This window comes from Cryptomeria japonica, chromosome 8 (genome assembly GCF_030272615.1).
Source record: "Cryptomeria japonica chromosome 8, Sugi_1.0, whole genome shotgun sequence".
Lineage (NCBI taxonomy): Eukaryota > Viridiplantae > Streptophyta > Pinopsida > Cupressales > Cupressaceae > Cryptomeria > Cryptomeria japonica.
Genome location: NC_081412.1, coordinates 276,116,691 through 276,136,992, shown reverse-complemented (window position 1 = coordinate 276,136,992; position 20,302 = coordinate 276,116,691). Strand labels below are relative to the sequence as shown.

General features: G+C 37.0%; 1 protein-coding gene across 3 annotated transcripts; it reads left to right on the top strand.

The window, feature by feature from the left end:
* Positions 1 to 3,017: 3,017 nt before the first annotated feature.
* Positions 3,018 to 20,077, top strand: LOC131072445 (probable histidine kinase 6). Of its 3 annotated transcripts, XM_058008611.2 has the most exons (12): positions 3,019 to 4,724; positions 4,814 to 5,295; positions 5,763 to 5,999; positions 6,101 to 6,270; positions 16,204 to 16,416; positions 16,565 to 16,751; positions 16,928 to 16,979; positions 17,336 to 17,565; positions 17,790 to 17,888; positions 18,109 to 18,809; positions 18,940 to 19,458; positions 19,591 to 20,077. In XM_058008611.2, exons 2-12 carry the CDS (start codon positions 4,888 to 4,890, stop codon positions 19,805 to 19,807), a joined length of 3,033 nt encoding a protein of 1,010 aa, XP_057864594.2. In that variant the 5' UTR covers positions 3,019 to 4,724; positions 4,814 to 4,887; the 3' UTR covers positions 19,808 to 20,077. The 3 variants fall into 3 exon arrangements, with proteins under 3 accessions (XP_057864592.2, XP_057864594.2, XP_057864593.2); XM_058008609.2 differs by having other exon boundaries at positions 3,018 to 5,295; XM_058008610.2 differs by having other exon boundaries at positions 3,021 to 5,295; positions 18,943 to 19,458.
* Positions 20,078 to 20,302: the final 225 nt, after the last annotated feature.

Here is a 20,302-nt window from a genome sequence, read left to right as displayed (position 1 = left end):
ACATACCATTTCCTCTAATAGCATATGATATAGTATACACCTCTATCCTATAGGAAATTCCCATGATTGTCGATCTAGAATAAGTACACCATTGAGGGTAATGCATACAAAGTACCCATTACTAGCCCAAAATCCATCTCTGCTCCTCGGATGGGTAGATCTCTCATTATAAATGTTTTCTCTAAGTAGCCTCACCTAGTGCTAATGTCATACTCTACCAAATCAACTCAAATTGAGATATCTAGAACCTCCACACATCCCCAACGATGATCGTTTTCTCTCTCGTAGGTTATTGCCTAACTGAAGAAAGTTGCACAATCACACTACATTGGTGGCTAGTGGGTAGCCATTGAGTAGTCAATTAGTGACCACATTGATAGTGGTGGCATGCCAATGGTGCTTGGGGGTTGCACTAATGATGGCAGTGACATTGAGTGATAGCAAATGAATGAAAAAGAACATACCACATACTTAAAATTTTTTAGATTGCTATTTAATGTTTTGAGCTTTTGCAACAGATTTTTTAGCGTCCTGAAGGGCAAGGGCACAATCCCTCATCGGGACCAAGGGGCCAAGCCCCACCAGTCCAACAACTTGTTGGCTAGTACTTGGCTTACCAATAACTGACAGTCATATGACCTATTAGTTTGTTATAGGACCATCATATGGTAGGACAAGGGGGTGGTCATCTACAAAATAATACCTACACAATATGTCCATACCTTGTAATGTCTCAAATCATTCTTGCATTATCATGGATACAACTTTTCATGAGATCTATTCAAACAAGGGATCTACTAAATTTGAGTGCTCACACCTCTCACACCTCTCACACCTCTCACAAAGTTACGATACCACATGTTAGGAAATCATATAATACTTAGTATATTTAATCCATTACTTACACAATCCTATAAGAGAAAAACATGCATACCAGCTTACAAAATAGCCATAATGCATAGATAAAATAAACAAGCCACGTGATAGAACATAATATACCTTGGGAAAACCCTCAAGTAGAAAAAATATAACCTTTAAAAGCATCCATACTTATTTATTATTTAGCAATAACATAATACGAACACTTATACAGTTACAATGAAAACTTTTGAAACACAAGCCTCCTTAATGCATCCTCCACGTGTCCAAGCATGAATCCATACATCTTATGCCATGCTTCACATATGCATTCCTCATAAAGAGTCTATTCTATAATTGCCCACTCACCCAACCAACCTTAACGACTAAACAAGTGCTTGCTTAAATAGAATCAAGCTCACACAAATACAACCAAGTAGTAATATAAACCATATGCCTCAAAAATACGAGTACACAAAACTATCGACCTCTCATTTACTTTTGATACAAACATTAAATGCTTTTCCCGATTGATTATTATATGCCCCACACAAAATAACTAGCCCAATGTTACATACAACTTTACAGGTGGCCCCAAATAAAACATCTCATGTGGTTGAAGACATCTCCGAGATGCACCATACTAAATATTTATTTAATTTAAAACGTTACAATATATCATGTTTATGCAAGGTGTACAACATATATTCCCAACACTCCACTACTTGCATGCACATGTCACTTTCACCCTTCCACCTCGCCCCTTGATCCCTCTTCCTATTGAATGCTCACACGTGTGAGATCATCTTCCTTGTAAAGCCACCACACACTTACCCTTTTTAACCACTTGTCACATTCCTTGGTTTCCTCTCTATTCCATTTTGTAAAGTCCTCATTCTTCCCATGTGTGCTTACACATTTGCGAGCACACCTAGCCCTCTTCCTCATGCCAAGTGTTATTTCACAAGCCTCCACCTCATGACACTTTTCACAAGGCTAAACCTCCTTGCTTGCTCTCCTTCAATCTTGACCCTCCATCTTGCAATGAATTCTAACCCTCCATTTTAGACTTAAAAATCTATAGATTGGAGAATTTATCCCTCATCATCATCACCTCATGCACACTAAACTTATGTTGTTGAATTCAATATCCTCGTACTCTTGTCTTGCCAACGTTATGTTAGTGTGAGAGCAATCCACATCATCACCATCAAAGGAGCAAATCAAAAGACAAGGGTGCATCACCTCAACTCAGTCAAGAAAAGTGAAAAGGTAAAAGTCTTAATATAATTGTGTTAATTTGTTGTTATCTTATGCTTTTATGTCTTTATTCATTTTCCCCATCTTCAATGTGAATTCTTTAAATTATAGGGTTGAAACCCACTCACCTTGATTTTTGTAACCTACATAAAAGCTATACAAATAAAGGAATTTGCAAATAGTTGGGACATTTATTCTTTATCAACCTGTTAGATATTGATGTACCATCTTGGTACAATCACCGAAGACAATATTTCAACATGGAACATGCCTAGGATGCTAGGAAGATTTTAATGTTCTAAAGATAATGTAATGTATAATGATGCTTTTTGCTAGGTGTTTGATATGCGACAATGTGTGCTTGCTAGATGTTCTAAACGAGTTAAGGTTTGTCTTTCTATAATACAACAATTTAGAGTGAAGTTCATATGATTTTGTCCTTTAGCCAACTCATAACAACCAAATAGAAGTAAATATTTAGGCCAAAACTTTGATATTTAAGATCGAAAAATTAAATTTATTTTTACATATTACTAGATTAATGTATAGATCAACTACAATCTACAAATTTAAATTCAAATTAGATTCCAATAAGTAAAATGGATTAAAAAAATAGATTATTTACCAACTACCATACAAAATATATTATTTTACACACTAATTACTAAATTAAAATAAAAAATAAAAAATAAATCTATAATAAAAAAAATTAAATTAGATACCAGGAATAGAAGTGAATCTATAATGAAAAATATAAGATATCAAATTTTCACCCATACAGCCACTGAAACTAAATCTTCCGACCACCGTTAGATTAATTTTGAAAATAATTAGGTGCTTAAGATTTGCTGAAACTTCTGCTTTGAACCCAACCAACCCACTCACTTGTAGTCTGCTTGCCGCACTTTTACACATTGTTGCTGTAGCCTGTGAGTGCAACTTTATTGTTAAGGTTTCCACAAAGGCCCAATTGACCATTTCCTTCCCTCTTTTCTGCTGTAGGTTGTGAGGTCACTTTCGTGCATGTAACCCACATTTACTTGTATCTCCACTACGGCTCTGCGTGTACTTGCTCTCCTCTCACTGTCATATACCCCACCTCCCCATCATACATTCATTTCCATCCTTTTGGGGGTGTGAAATTTGTCTTTAGGGGTGTTTCTCATGGAATCCTTACCATTCCTCTAATGCTCTTTAGACATTTATTTACCTGTACCATTTAATTTGGCCTTGCACAGTCACGAGCATCAGAGGCACGACCCAGATGTTTGTTTTTCCCTCTCCTTTTATTAAATTGATCATTAATAAAAGGAATCCATTTTGTCAAAATTGGTCTGTAACTGCATTTATAGGTCTTTCAAGTCCTAATTTGTCTCCTCTGCCATTCATGCTACATTTCTCTGGAGGCCTAACTCTGCTTGCATTAGTTTGTCTCCTCTGCCATTCATAGCCCACATTTCCCTCAAGTCCTAACTCTGCTTGCATTAGTTTGTCTCCTCTGCCATTCTTAGCCCACATTTTCATTCATTGCTAAAACATGTCTTCTTCAGTCGTGGTTTGGCTCTTGGGCATCATCAAGGCAACTTTTTTTTGACTGTTTTCCGTGACCATATCTCCTCCTGAGCACAATTCCTCTTCTACCAGTTGTTTTGCAGAAGCCACAATGCGCGCCTCTGACAGGACCCCACTTACACAATGCAAAGCCAGGGCGCTTGCTTCTAGGAATTGAAGGAGGAGGACCCACATCCACAGAATTCTCTTTTATCTGCTTCTACCTCATCTACATCGCGGCCATCGTCGTTTCTGCTCCATCGCTTCATCATCTTTGCCGTCTAGTCAACTTACTATCGAGCTAAAGGGCATTTATGAGGACATACCGGCAGATGAGCAAGTGGGATTTTCTTGATCCTGTGGCAATTGCGATTTCCACGCGTGGAGTTGTGTCTGAAAGAGCCAGTAGTTGAAACCCACATCTAAATTTCTGAAGTTGAGATAGAATAACCTGCTCAGGATTTTGAGGAATAACTAGGAGAATAACTGTCCCATATGTTTGGAAATTATATTTTCACTACTGGAACAGTGGGTTAAGCTGGGTTTTGTTGTTGAATTGATTGAGTGGTTGCAGAAATGGATTCATACCGTCCTGAGTTGTCTTCAACGAGATAGGATGAAACCCCATTTCAAAGTAACTGAAAAAAAGTTGATAACCTGCTCAGTCAGAGGGTAAGTGAAAAGGAAAAATATGTTATTGTTTTGCTCAGGGAAAAACCATGTTCGCATTATAACTGTAATTACGAAGGGTGCAAGAGCTGGTGCTTTATTTATCAGACACTTTTGTCGAATAGAAGAGTAGCTAAGAACCAGAATGTAAAAAGTCAGCAGGAGCATCGTAGAGTCAATATAAAAAATACTCAGGACAAGATGAGTTGCCAAGTAATTTTCCCGTTGACCCTGTACAGTTTAAGGATGGAACTCCGTACCATGCTGCCGGTCAATCAAACACAGGTCTATGCAATCCGACGGTGGGGGCAAACGAGTGTGTTAAACTGATAAAGAGGTCAATATCAGCGCTTGCAGTAGTGCGTTTTCACTGCTACATTCACTGTGTAGGTAGTAACAGCAGTTACAGAGTTGGTTTTTATTGTTATGCGAGTGGCTATTAAAGTTTAGTTGATGAGTGCTCTCAGTTTTGTAGTGTCTGCGAAGATATCTCAGCGCCTCATACAAGCATGCCGGCTCTGGTTGCCTCACACTGCACCAGAACTCAAGATGCTGACACAAAGCTGTGGATTGCTTGGTGGATCTATGAGTGATAGCATTCATCATACCACAGGTTTTAGTAGACTGTTCGTTAAGTGGTCCGACAAATTCACGGGCACAAGCTCTATGGAACAACAACCTCATAGGCAGACCTTAAAGCCCTCAAAGCTTGGTGGAACATGGCGCACGAAGCTGTTGATTTTGTGGGTTTTGTGCGGAGTAATAGGCTCTATTTGGCTTTTTCTTTCCATGAAGACTGACATAAATGAACGCAGGAAGGAAATTTTAGCAAGCATGTGTGATGAGCGTGCAAGGATGCTTCAAGACCAGTTTGAAGTGAGTATGAATCATGTGCATGCCTTGGCGATACTTATTTCCACTTTCCATCATCGGAAGCAGCCCTCTGCAATGAATCAGGTAAACCAGGCCACTCATTGTTTGTAAGCAAAGAATTCCCTGTCTAAGTAGTCAATTTGAATTTTATGTCAGACATGTTGCTTTGATCACTATTCTCTGTCCTTTGTCTTCGGGATTTACACCTTTGGCAGCTAAACGTATGACCTCTGGACACAATTGAACGAATGCTAATGGGTTTAATTGTCTCAACCATAGCAACCGCTAGCCAGCTTGAGCAAACATAAAATAAGTTCTTTGTGTCTACTTATAACACCAGTCTTTTCCCTCGTATATGACTATTTTTGTTTTTGATCTTTAATGCCCTAGCAAATTGGAGCTGAAACAATTGATTCTAAAGAGTTTGTTTGCGAGGATTGATAAGAATAGACTATAATGATTCTGGATGCCTTTATTGATAATTTAATTGTGTTTAGATTCTTCTAATACGCAAATTCTTCAAGATATATTTCTTTTTTTGGTTTCTGCAGAAAACATTTGCAGAATATGCTGCAAGGACTTCATTTGAGAGGCCCTTGGTGAGTGGTGTTTCGTATGCTCAAAGAGTTCTTCATGCAGAGAGGGAACAATTTGAAAGGGAGCAAGGTTGGAGCATAAAGAATATGGAAACCAATGAAACATCATCTGAACAAGATGAATACGCACCTGTTATCTTTTCACAGGATACTGTTTCATATATTGCATCTCTTGATATGATGTCTGGGAAGGTGTTACTTATGAATTCAACCTACAAGTTTCTCATTCTTGTCTGAATAAATTTATTCTCTGCCAGTTTCTTTCTTTGAGTTCTAAGCCTTCATATACACAGGAAGACCGTGAAAACATTTTGCGTGCCAGAGCAAGTGGAAGGGCAGTCCTTACCAGTCCATTTAGATTATTGAACTCCACGCACCTTGGGGTTGTTCTCACCTTTGCTGTATACAAGATTGATCTTCCTTCTGATTCTACCCCAGAAGAGCGCATTCAAGCAACTGCAGGGTTAGTCCATAGTACTTGTTTGGGATTATGATTGATTTTGACTTCCAGGACTTTTCTGCTAAACAAGCATCAAATGGATATCAACTAGAACCTAGTTTATAGACTAAAAATGAATGTTATTTTGAGTCAAATTATTTGAAATATTTTTAATAACTAGTAAAGATTCATTCCGGATGAAAAGGGGAATTCCAAGTTTTGAATGTGGTCTTGCTAGCAGTTTTCAGCAGTATACATTGACAGTATTGAAGATGCTGCCAATCTTTTGAAAAGTGTGTGTTTGTATTTTAATTATATGTCTATTCCTTGTAGCCCAATAAAGTTGCCAAGCTGCATCAAAATATAGTATGCATTTACATGGTCAGCATTAAATCAGTCTTTAGATAACTGTTGAAATTTAGCCATTTTAAAAATGTGTACTCAACTGATGAATGTTAGTTGATGTATGGTTCCATTTACAATGAATATTATCATGAAAAACCTTCAAGGTTCAGTACTTCTATTGATGACTTATAAACATCGTCTACACAAAATGTGTCCTATCACCATGTTTAGGCCCTGTTTAGCTGTTTGTCCTCTTCTGCTTGCTCCCAATCCAATTTGGTTCGCATTCTTTAGCTTCCCCTTTTTAGTGTCTTTGCCTTCTTCTACTCTTTACCCATTTCATCTTCCTGTTCTGCCCTTTGTTTTCTTCTGTAAGGCAGCAAAACCACCAGGGTAGTTTTGCAACGACTTAGAAGTGCATAATGAAGCATTGAATTGTCATAAGTGTCTTTAACATTTTTTTTCCCCTTCCAAACGCTTCCAGTTTCCCCTTACTAGCTCAAGTGCCATTCTTGGTCTATAAATATGCAAGATATGAGTGTCAACGAGGAATTAAAAAATTGTTGAGCAGCACATTTACTGCCTTGTGATACAAAATCCCATGCTGCTTCTTTGTTATCAGATCTTTAGTAGTAGGTTTTGGTTAGCAGACAATTTTTTCTGAGTATAGATCATTGGTTTTGTGCTCGTCTTTTGATGGGATATTTGATACACTTCCTCAGGGTCACATTATTAAGGACCTTTTGATTGTGCTTCAAGTTTTTTAGTTCAGCCTGGGTTCGTCATCTCCATCATGGCAGGCTAGGCTTTTTATTTGTTTAAGTTTATAGTTTAGATTATCTTAGTTTTAATTAGTTTAGTATAATTTTGATATGAGTAGTAATTTGTCATTTTCTTGCTTTTCATTCCAGCTCTCTAGTGTAGCTTTTCAATAAGTTTGGTTGCATGCCAAGAGTTTGGCCAAATTCTTTTCTTTCCCTTTCCTTCCATTAATTATATTTAAGGTGAAGTTCGCTGTTTCTTCACACATCTTTCTTCATTTTACTCAGTGCTTTATTTCCTTCATTCACACTACATCTTCTAGCATTTCCATACTTGCTGTTTGCAGTTTACAATTATTTGCAACACTCTTGAAAGATTGTGACAGCATTTACAATTTTGAAAACATTTGCAAGATCTTTCTATTTGATGTGTTTTCTCAGTCTGTGCTGTTCTGTTTGGTTTTGTCTTTCTATTGTCTTTCTATTTTGCAGTTTGTCTTTGTCAACTGGTGCTCATTTTTGCATGCTTAAACAATTTTGACAGTTCTTGTAACTTTTATGTTTTGCTGGATTCTTGCTATTTTGGCTAGTCCTCTTATATTCCTCAGTCAAGTCTTGTTTCTTTGGTATATCTAGGTTGTATCTTGCACGTCATGGGAATCTTGGAGTTTGTGTTAAGTATTCTAGCTGTTATCCTATTTCCTAGCTTTTTTACATTGCATTAGAATCATTCTTAGCACAAAGCATTGACATTTCTAGAATGCACATTCATTTCTCAAGCTCTTGTATCCTAGTCGCTCTTCGTTTTTATAGTAACTCATTTCTCATTTCTCAAGCTTTTGTATCCTTCTCTGCCACTTTTTTAAGAGTTTTCATTTGAACCTAGAGATTGCTTAGCAGATTTTTGGGTTTACTTGAGCTAGATTGCTGTGCTTATTAGCATTGGACTTGCAATAATATCTTTAAAAAAAATATCAGTTTATATCTTCAGTCTTCTTTTGCCAACGTCACAATTAGACTTAGGCTTGTGTGTCATCTGAATGATCCTAGGCTAGTTTAGTCATACATCTTATTTGTTTCTGTTTCATTGATTGCTTCAGAGCTTAGAGATCTTGTTTGAAGCTTGTATTTACTTTCTAGTACATTTGCTTTAGTGGTTTGTCAACTGTTGTGTGGTTTACCTAGTTTATATTTTACTTTTCAAGCATTAAATTAGATCTGAAGAGACACATGCTAATTTGAGCACAAGCTGCTTTTCCCAATTCTTTCTGGCCTCTCCTTTAGTAGGATTTGCCTAGAGTATGTCTCCTTATTCGTCCCAATTGATCATTTGATGACTATACCTGGTCAGGATCAGCTCCTAATAGCAGGAGGATTGTAAGTTGTGTAACTCTGCCTTGCACCCTCAAACCAGAACAGTGTTGATCATTATCTACGTCAACTTGTCCTCCAGTCCAAGTTCTCTAATTTTAGGCTTTCAAGGTACATTTTGGAGAAGTTGGGTAATTTTGGGGACAAAGAATCCACAAACTACAAAGTCATTTCCTTCAACAAGAAAACCAAGTGAATCTAGCTAATCATTCCAACCAATAAAATCCTAGAAACTGTTGCTTTCTGTATTTTTAGGCTGCCATAACCTGTAGGACCTTGGGAAGTCAAAGTGTGAGGTAACATAAGTTTCCCTACATATCTGAAGTTATTTCATGGGCCATATTTCACATTACAAGGATGGAAGTATTTGATAATAATTTAGTTAGACAAATAGCATTAACATGAGATGCAACCTCCAAATATACGGGCAATGCCCTAACAACAACCTTAGCAATATCTGATATTATATAAATACCCCCTTAATGACTAAATTAGTTACCTCTAAATGATATAGCCATTAGAATAGTAGTTTGCTCTTGTGTAGAACTAGAAGACATATGATACAAGGTTTGAAGAGCCTGATTTGTTAAATGTAAACTTAATCAAAGTGCAATCGTATTGTAAATTCAATAATCAATTCACGTGTTTCCATGGTTGCCTTTCCATCTCACTGGAGTGCATAGTTAATTTGTCACCAAATCGTTGAGTAAACTACAAATGGTGCTGAATACTGGGTTCTCTTCCCAGGCTTTGTGCAATTTGAATTGCTTATTTTCTTGTTGTTAGAGAGATTGACTCTAACATAAACTATATCATCTCAGTGAGTTAGCTTAGCTCAATGTAACTAATTGTGCGAAACTTCAAGACCTAACAACAATCAAGTGCCATTCAGTATACCCTTCAAGGGTATGCTTGTGTTGATCTCTTGAACACCTAACACCTAATGCCCATTGTCTAGTGACACTACTTGTTGGTAAATTTTGTATGGGACAGGCTGCTCAGAAGTTACAAATCAAACAAACTTTAATTTATTCTGAAAGTGAATTCCTAGTCTTGAATTACAGTCTGAATATTCCCTTTCATAATTCTTTTCTTCTTTTGCACCTACAAACTAAAATAATGTGTCTAATATAGAGTTTCACACCCCTAAAATAATTGGAAAAAACAATTAAAACAATCCTAAACTAAGTCGCCTTAAATGCAAATTTTCAAGTGGATGACTAAAATTAAAAATAAAACTGAAAGTTGGCAATTAAACATAAAAAACTTATGCTAAGAAATTAAAAATAACTATTAACTTTCTTCTAAAACAAAAACTGATCAATAATTTAAAATCTAAATATAATTTCCTAAACATAGTCTTGGATTGCTGAAATATATTGCTTTAGAAATAATCTACTATTATTAATTTTGCCTAAAATTCTAATGAATTGCAAATGAAAATGTTGTTGGCAGCAACTACTGTTATCTTCGTTAGCAACTGGTTGTTATCTTTGTCAACAACTATTTGTTATTTTCATCAACAATTGAGATATCTTTATCAATGACAATTTGACTTTATTAGCTTCTTTTAACATCACTTACATTTTGCTGTTTGAGATTAGATTTTCCTACATTCTCCCCCTTGATTTCGAATCCTTGCAATTGCAACTTTGCCTTCAAACCTGAATGTATTATCTTTCTAGCCCTTTAGTCATGATATCTACCAACCGTTCTTTTGATTTGCAAAGTTGAATATCAACTTTTTTTTCTCTCTTGTACCAACTAGCTTACATGATATTGCTTCAGTTTTATGTGTTTTGTTCTTGCATGAAATACTGGATTTTTACATAACTATATTGCTCCACTAATCTCACAAAATGTTGGTGCAAGACTTCTTTGTTTTTCTCCCAGGTCTTCCAAAAGTAATTTTTCTTAATCAAATTGCTTCTGTACATGCTACTTTAATGCAAGATACTCTACTTCTGTACTTGATAATACCACTGTATCCTGCCTTTTGAGCTCCATGTAACCATTCCACTTTTGTTAGAAAATGTCTTGATGTGTTCGTTCTATTATTTGATGATTTTGCTCAGTCTATGTTTGAATAACCAAACAACTTTGAATCTTCATGTAAATAACAATGGATTCCATGATTATTTGTTCGATTCACATCACTTAATATTCTCTTTGCTGCTTGTAAATGTCTTTCTGAAGGCTCACTCATATACCTTGAAACCAGCAAAATTGCAATCATAATATATGGTCTTGTAGCTGCTAAATACATTGAGCTCCCAATGCTATTTCCATATTTCCTGTCATCTATCTTTTGTGGCTGATCTTCTTTCATCAAGTTTTTTCCTTGTGCAATTGGTGCATCAATTCTTTTACAGTTTAGCATATTAATCTTCTTCAAGATGTCTAGCACTTATTTAGCTTGACAAATAAATATCTTACCATGAGATTGGTGTACCTCTATGCCAAGAAAATATTGCATTAGTCCTATATTAGTCATTTCAAATTCTTTCATCGTTGCCCCTTTGAATTCTTTTTTCATCCTGTTTGAGCTTTTTATATAGAGTAGATCATCAGCATATAGACAAACAATTTTTTTTCATTATCTTCTTTCTTGAAATATAGTGTAGGTCCATTCTTACTTCTCACATATACATTTGCTAAGAACCACGTATCAATTCTTCAATACCATGCACCTAGTGCTTGCTTTAAACCATAGTGTGCTTTCTTCAACCTATAAACATATCCTTCTTTGCTTTCTTCTTCAAATCCTTTATACTCCATTCTTGAGGTTCAACATACCTGTTTGCTACAATGTTCCATACACCTTTCCATATTAATACTCTTTCCAGTTGATCTTTTGAATAGTCGAAATTCTCACCTTTGAATTGGCATTGTACCAATGTTTATTGGCATTATTGATTATACCTATCAAACGAAACTGAGATTTCTCTCAAAGTCATAGGTCTTGAACTTTGGTGAGGGAGCTTTTCATGTGAACCCGGCCAATGTAATTCTCACTTACATGGATAAACTCTTGTGCTGATAAAACCTTGCTCTGATACCACTTTTAGTAAATTTTGTATGGGACAGGGCTGCTTATAAATTATACACCAAGATAACTTCTATTTTTTCTAAAAATTACCTCCTTGAGTCTTAAATTACAATTTGAAATTTTCCTTTCGAATACTTTTCTTCTACTGCCTTTACAAACTGAAATAATTCATCTAATATAGAGAGTTTCACATGCTTAAAACTATGTGAAAAAAAATAAAATTTAAACAATCCTGAATTAAGTTGCCGTACAGGGAATTTTCGGATTGGTTGACTAAAACTAAAAATCAAACTATAAGTTGATTTAACATAAAAAACTTATCCTAAAAATATTGATTGGCTTTCTTCTAAAGCAACTAATCAATAAATAAAAAACCTAATTAGTTTCCTAAACATAGTATTGGACTGCCAGAAACTAATGCCTAAAATAGAACTAATTATTAGCTATGACCAAAATTCTAGTGAAATGTAGAATTTTTCAAAATATTTTCAGCAAAAATTGCTGTTATCTGTGTCAACAACTGAAATAGCTTCATTAGCAATAGTTTGACTTCATCAGCTTCGTTTAACTTTCTCAGCATTTTGCTTTTTGGCATCAGATTTTCCTACACTCACGCTGTCTTTGACTCGAGTCAAGATTTCCTTGCAACATCGAAGTCTGCTAGGACATCCACTTAATGGATGTCCTTGAACAGGCCACAACAATGTTACTTGTCTAACAAGTGGAGGTAATCTTTAATGAACTGCTCTTTTCTAGAGGGGGCAGCACATCCCTTCGGTTTTAACATTCCTGACTCTATTACAACCAATCCCTCCAAAATCTTAGTGATGGAATTCTTATCATCAACGACCTGACAAATATCACTTTTCCAAGTGCCTGTTGTGCTATTCCTCTAACATTACTCAGATCCACATCCTATATTGGACACTACTAGCCTACACTCACCCTTGACTGTCTCCACACTGGATTATCCTTGACCAACATTCCAAAAATGTCTTCCTATCAAGTAGCACCTTAGTCCTCAAGACATTGATGTTGCCTGCTTGCTTCGATCACTTGAATACTTCATTTGATGCACCTTAGCATTGTATGACTCACACTACTAGGCTACACATCCTTGAGTACCTCCATATTAAACTATCCTTGACCAACATTCTGCAAATGTCTTCCGATAAAACTGCTTCAAGGACCACCCCAGTCCTCAAGTCATTTAAGTTGCTTGCTTGCCTCAAACCACCCCAATACTTTGTTTGATGTACCTTAGCCTTGATTTATTCACATTTCTCCTTGTCCCCTAATCTTGATCCAAATTCCATCTATCCCGTATGCATTAGTTACTTTCCTCTTTCAGCTACCCTAAATCAATTTGCCATTTTCCAAGTAATTTAATACATGCCTGTTGGGACATGACATTATTTAGTTGAAAAACATGTTCACATGTTCACTATTCTTGACTGTCTATTATCTAGGTGGCTTTCAACAAGATGCAATCAAATTACAGACGTCATATGCAATACTTTTTGCTATAAATCTTCAAATTTAGCCACTCAGTGAAACAAAATTGCTCAACTCCAACATCGCCTAAAACAAGGGTCTTGCTCTTGTCTTCATTCAGTTAGCCCATTTCTCTATATTCTTTAAACTTCCTGCAGGAGCCATTTTCATTGTCACTCTCCTTACCAAGGACAGCATAGCCTCTAAAGAAAGCCCAAAACTTACTAGAATCAGCTTCTGCCACAAGCTCTTTGCAAACTGGAATTTAGGGTAAATAACTTGGTTTGAATGACATTATTTTGAAAAACATATTAATCCATGCCATCCAGCTAATGGTCAGCTACCCATATTCTCATGCTTCCATATTCTATCTTGACCAGTCTCAATTTCTTATATTTTGCTAAGTCACTTGATATCATATATTCAAGTCCATTTGCACATGGAGAACGAGTAATCGTCAAATATCATATATCCTTCACTTCCCATCAACCTTCCAGTCTCTATTGTCAAATTAATGCACGGCCTTGAAGAATATCTAGGCCTTCTTTGTTCTTGGCTGAGAGCTCATTGATGGCCACCACTGTATTGTGCACTTTAGAAGCTTCCACTTTCAACTTACAATTATTATATGCTACTATGCCAGCTATGACCCCACTATAACCAAACAAATTTATGGTTATAAGGTGTATCTCATATCATTGAAACAACTGGAATCGTGCAGAGTGCAGTTAGTATCATAATAACTGGATCTGAAGAGTAAACCATGCTCAAGTCAACCTGATGCCCACTATAGAGGATAGGTGGACTGCCATATGATAATTGGTCAAAACAGTTCACATTATACTATTGTGGCCCAAATGATGTATAAGAGGTATGTGATTCAACTTATCAGCTTTTATCTTAGTATGAGTCTCCATGACAATGAGTTTCAAAGCTTCTTCTAACCATTTGTCATATGATTCCACAAGGACTCTAAAGCAAATTGCAGACATGATTAAGACATTTTACAACTCAGTACCTCAAACTGAACTGTTGCTTCTAATAAAAGAATATGGCTACAAGCATGACAGCTTTTAACATTTATGGAAATGCAGCAGAAACTTAAAAAATTGTGTATTCCCAAGTGATTGGCACTATTCAGTTCCATCCTCCGCCATAGCATGTTTTGCTACACAACATGATCTGGTTTGGTTGTCACTGCCTCCATTAGATGCAGAAGTGCCCCCATCTGTCAGGTTGACAAACACAGACCTTAATTAGATGCACAAGCGTCCCCATCTCCATTTGTGTGTGCACGCACACACACATGTGTGATATACGTATTAAGAATAAATACCTCGTAATTTGCAAAAACGAAAATACAAATAAATTCATAATTTGATGATTTGTCAAATGTCAATATACAAAGAAAATTATAATTAATATATTACTAATCTTTATATTGCTCTTCATCATAAGCATCAAAGTCAACATTTGGTTCAATTCACTTGAACCACAATGAATTACAATGCCACTTGCACTGCTATGTACAGTACAAACTACCTCTTCTAAAGATATTCTCTAGCAAGTTGTGCAGCAATAACGTCTAAGTCAACACACTCAAGAGTTAGATCCCAATTTCTTGTCACCCCCTCATTGTAATCAAGTTTCTTGCATGACAAGAGATCCTAATAACTAGAGGGGGTCTAGCAATGGAGACTCCAATGGGGTTGAGGGACAGCACCCCTCACAGGCATTTGGGGGGGAATGCCCTTAGTAGGGTCAATAGGCAATGCCCCTCGTGGGGGTCTGAGGGGCATTGCCCCTCATGGGTGTTTTGGGGCAACACCCTTAGTGGGGGGTTGAGGGGTAATGCCCCTTGCTAGGTCCGGGGACAGCACCCCTGTCGTATTCCTTGTAGCAATACATGGTGGGGTTGAGGGGCAGAGCACCTGCCACCAAGCCTGAATTAAGCCTTTGAAACCACACAAAGCTTCATGACACATGCACCATTTTCACAATTTTATCATTTAAAGGTGAATATACGCAAACACTTTTTTGCTTATAAAAATGTTTTAAAAAAATAACATTTTATTGTTTTTTGTTTGGGCAGCCTTTGGGCCCCCTTGGGTTTGCTGGGGTTCCAAGGTCCCTCTCAAGTACTCCGGAATCCCTATGGGTCCTTTTGTGAAGGAACCATAGGGAATAAGAGCTTGGGAAAACCCAGTTTAGAACCAGCCTTGGACTTAGGCTTGAACTGTACCCATATGGATACGGGGGGCTTTTGGAAGAACTTGGTAACATAGCTTATAACCTGTGGGTTATTCCTGTTTTTTTCTGGGTTTGACATGCTGGTTTGACTTTGAATGGCCTTGTTACCAATTTAGTGTGGGTAAATGTGTTCTTTTCCTGTTTTGTGCTGCTACACTCCATATTGCGTAAGTTTATCTATTTGAAGAACTGGTTTTGGCAAGCAGTTTTTATTGGGATATTTATTTCAGCTAATTTGGATTCACTTTTTATCTAATCAAGAGTAGAACTGTATAGGTTTTCTGTAATCTTGGAAACCGTTCAGGATGGCTGTTCATAGCATCAGTTTTTTAATATCCATCCTTCTTTTTACAATGTTAACACAAGGATATCATATGGGATCTGTCACAATGCATGAAAAGCTGGATTAAGTGGTAAACATTTCTATTATTCTGTCTTGCAGAACTATAATATTGCTTATAGTTCAAAAGTTCTTAATTGTCCCAGTGACATCTTATATGTTTAGGTTTGGAATCTGGAGGTGAACGTTGATATTCAGGTCACTCAAAACTAGTTGTGACTTAAAATGTGTCATCACAGACCACTGTATAACAGTGTTAGAGTTTGAAGCATAAACTTATTTTCTTGCCTCGAACAAGCAAGTTGCCTTGTCAAATCTCTGATTTGGTTGCAATGGGTTTTGAGCAGGTACTTGGGTGGAGCCTTTGATGTTGAGTCATTGGTGAAGAACTTACTGCGTCAACTTGCTGGCAATCAGGCTATTACTGTCAATGTGTACGATATGACCAACAGTTCAGAGCCATTGAGGATGTATGGTCCTGATGTTACAGATGATGAAATTTCACATATCAGTCTTCTTGATTTTGGAGACCCAGTCCGCAAGCATGAAATGCGTTGCAGGTATTTACAATTTATATGCACCAGTTTGGCATATCACCCATTATCTGTGTTGATTCTTTCTTACTGATGCACATGACTATAACTTATTTCTCATCGCTTTGATTGTAGCAATTTTATTTGATACATGTAAGTGTGCTACTTGAAACAGATATAACCAGAGGCAGCCCCCCCCATGGTCTGCAATAACAACTTCAGCTGGAATACTAGTTATTGTGCTCTTAGTTGGGCATATATTTCATGCAGCTATAATCCGCATTGCTAAAGTAGAGGATGACTTCCGTAAAATGGAGGAACTGAAAGGGCAGGCAGAAGCAGCAGATATTGCCAAGTCTCAGGTCATATGTTTAGCAGTCAATATTTAGATCTGTCATCCAGTTATTGTCATGAATCAGATTGCTTAATTTTTGCTTCTGTTGACTGTTCTTTGAATTTTCACTATCCGCTCCTAAGAAAAATAAATCACATTATTATTTACCAATTAGACATTTGACATCTGTGTCTATTTTTGCAGTTTCTTGCTACTGTTTCCCATGAGATAAGAACTCCCATGAATGGGGTTCTGGGTAAGTGTGTTTTTGCCTGATTTCCAGTATTTAAACTTTGTTAGGTTACTTCACTTAAATGGCATCTTAGATGTCTCTACAAGAGTTTCCCTATTCTTGTTTGGCTATAGGGTTAGGTTGATAATATGGCCTACTATCTGTGTTTATTGTGTTTTTGCCTGATTTCCAGCATTTAAACTTTGTTGGGTTACTTCACTTAAATGGCATCTTAGATGTCTCTACAAGAGTTTCCCTATTTTTGTTTGGCTATGGGGTTAGGTTGATAATATGGCCTACCATCTGTATTTATGTATATCTTATATTGTTACCTGGAAAGGAGATTTGTTATTTGCTTATATTCCATAGTTTGATTTCAGGAATGTTGCAGATGCTAATGGATACAGAACTAGACCCAACCCAGCTGGATTATGCATGCACTGCTCAAGCCAGTGGAAAAGCCCTGATAAAATTAATTAATGAAGTTCTTGATCAGGCCAAGATTGAGTCAGGAAAGATTGAGCTGGAGGCAGTTCCCTTTGATTTACGTGATATTTTAGATGACGTTCTTTCTCTGTTTTCTGGGAAGTCGAGAGAAAACAATGTAGAGGTAAATTCAATTTTCTTCAGCCTAGCAAAGTATCAATGCAAATTATGATCTTTTTCTGGTGGATGAGTTCAAGATATCTTGGGGTTTTGCTAAAGTTTTTGTATGCTTTATTCTTTTCCGTGCAATTGGTGTTATCAATATATTCTTGTTTCTTTATAATTGTTTCTAACCACTTGCAATTATGGATGGAAACATTGTTCTTGCCAATTATTTGGTAAGAGAAGCTTGCAGTCTTTGTTTCTGATCAGGTGCCAGACTTTCTTATTGGGGACCCTGGGCGTTTTCGGCAAATCATCATCAATCTTGTTGGAAATTCAATTAAAGTTAGTTGCCTTTCCCTCATCTTTTGCCACACTTCTGGATCAATATGTATTTGTACATTGTAACTGATGTAGTCAACAAGATTCTTTGCCAATGGAATAACATTTTTAAGAACCACTTTATCTGCATTGCTCACTACTTGGCGTCACAAATCATTTTTTTTGTAATAGTTGTTTACCTTATTGAGCTTGCATCCTTTAATTGCTATTTTTGATTTGGCAGTTCACAAAACAAGGGCACATTTTTCTTTGTGTTTATCTTGCGGAGCAAATGAAAACTGTGATGGAAAATAATAGGGAGACATTGTCAAAGTGGCAAACTGAAGGGTTAAAAAACTGCTCCAGTTCATGGAAAACATTGAGTGGGTATGAGACAGCAGATGGAAGGAATAGTTGGGAGACCTTCAAATTAGTTGTTTCTAATGCAAAGCATTTGCAATCTGGCACATCAGAAAATTGTGTAAGTGATACATCTGCTACTGTACGCTTAATAGTCAGTGTAGAGGATACAGGTATTGGAATCCCTTTAGATAAACAGAAGCATGTCTTTGTGCCTTTCATGCAAGTTGATAGCTCAACTTCTCGCAAATATGGGGGAACTGGCATAGGTCTTAGCATAAGTAGATGCCTGGTGGAGCTCATGAGTGGGGAGTTAAACTTTGTGAGTCGGCCAGGTGTTGGTAGCACGTTTACATTCAGTATTGTCTTGAGAAAGGCTCAGACACGATCCCAGGAAGATTTGAATCCATCTCTGCCAACTTGTCTCAAAGGAAGGAGGGCTATTGTGGTGGACGGAAGAGCTGTTCGTGCTGCTGTTACAAAGTCCCATTTACAAAGACTTGGGGTGCAGGTTGAAACTGTTCATGATTTTAATTCAACATTGGCAGCATTGTTAGGAGAAAGGAATGATGATATTGGAAATAGGTAAGATATTTAGTAACTGTAACCGCTATGGCAGTTGTTTGTTCCCTTATGTATGTAATATTTAGTTCTTTGCTTTCCCTAAAAGATGGATCCCATTTTATGTCTGACTGTCATATCTGATGCACTTAAGCAGCGGAGCAGTAAATGCGGATGTGATCATTGTTGATGATGAAGCTTGGGGCCCAGGAACAGGACTTGCTTTCCCCCAAATTTTGAGAGAGTCGATGGGAAAAGGCAAATTGGGAACTCCTAAATACTTACCGAAGATGATTCTTTTAGCAACCTCAATCAACAATTCCGAGTCTGAAAAGGCTAAGGCAGCTGGATTTCTGGAAACAGTGATTGTGAAGCCTCTCAGAGCAAGTGCAGTGGCTGCCTATCTTCAGCAAGCATTGGGAATTGGAAATGGAAAACAGCCAGGAAAGAGGATCACAAATGGACCTATATCCCCTCGTAGTCTTCTGTTGGGAAAGAAGATTCTGGTTGTAGATGATAATAAAGTAAATCTTAGAGTTGCTGCTGGTGCTCTGGAGAAATATGGAGCTAGTGTGGAGTGTGCCGAGGGTGGGAAAATTGCAGTAGCAAAGTTACAGCCACCACACTCGTTTGATGCTTGTTTTATGGATGTCCAGATGCCTGAAATAGATGGGTATGTACTTCAAAAACTTGAGTCTGATATCATATTTATGTTTGAGGCACATTTTAATTTTTCCTCTCTTTTTTCAATGTAAGATAGTTTCGAACTATTTCTTGATGCAAGGCTTACCTTATTTGCTTTCAGGTTTGAAGCTACTAGACAAGTCCGGAATTTAGAAACACTCAGAAATAACAAGGAATGGCATGTTCCAATACTTGCAATGACAGCTGATGTAATCCATGCAACTTATGAAGAGTGCTTAAGGTGTGGAATGGATGGGTATGTGTCTAAACCCTTCGAAGAGGAACAACTGTACAGAGCAGTTGCCCCATTTCTGGAGTCCCAGAAAAAACGATTGTAAATTTACTGTGGACCTCAATTGCACTGTAAAATTTTTGGAGTCTGATATAAAGTTTATATCCCCAGTTAAGGCATATAGGAAGTCCCTATTCAATTCTAACTCCAAACTCCACATAAACCAATGGGGTCGTAAGCAATTGGACTAGGGGCAGACGGTTTCCTAGTTTCTCATTTGTTCAACCAGTTTAGGGAAAGGATATTCTTTCATTCAATCTACATGACTGTAACCTAGACAGTTGGACTATTATATACAATTGAGCTCTTCAAGTTTTGCAGTTGTACAAGTCTCCGAAAGATTTCTTCAACCTTTTAAATGGCTGGCATTAAAATCCTGTATTGTATTAGCAAAATTTTTGAGTTGTAATTTAGTGGAAACGGGAATGTTTCCCAGGTTATATGTAACGAACGTATATGGTATAAATCAATGCATCACAGTAGGCAATAGGTTTTCACTGGAGTTTTTTGTAGGCAATTTTACATCCTAATCAACTTGGAC

What these genes read in the sequence shown, in the direction of transcription:
- LOC131072445 (XM_058008609.2), top strand. Translation starts at nt 4,792, where the DNA reads ATGAGTGCTCTCAGTTTTGTAGTGTCTGCGAAGATATCTCAGCGCCTC. An exon ending in TTGTTGGAAATTCAATTAAA is followed by an intron (nt 17,889 to 18,108) that starts GTTAGTTGCCTT and finishes TTGATTTGGCAG; the next exon opens with TTCACAAAACAAGGGCACAT. An exon ending in AATGATGATATTGGAAATAG is followed by an intron (nt 18,810 to 18,939) that starts GTAAGATATTTA and finishes GATGCACTTAAG; the next exon opens with CAGCGGAGCAGTAAATGCGG.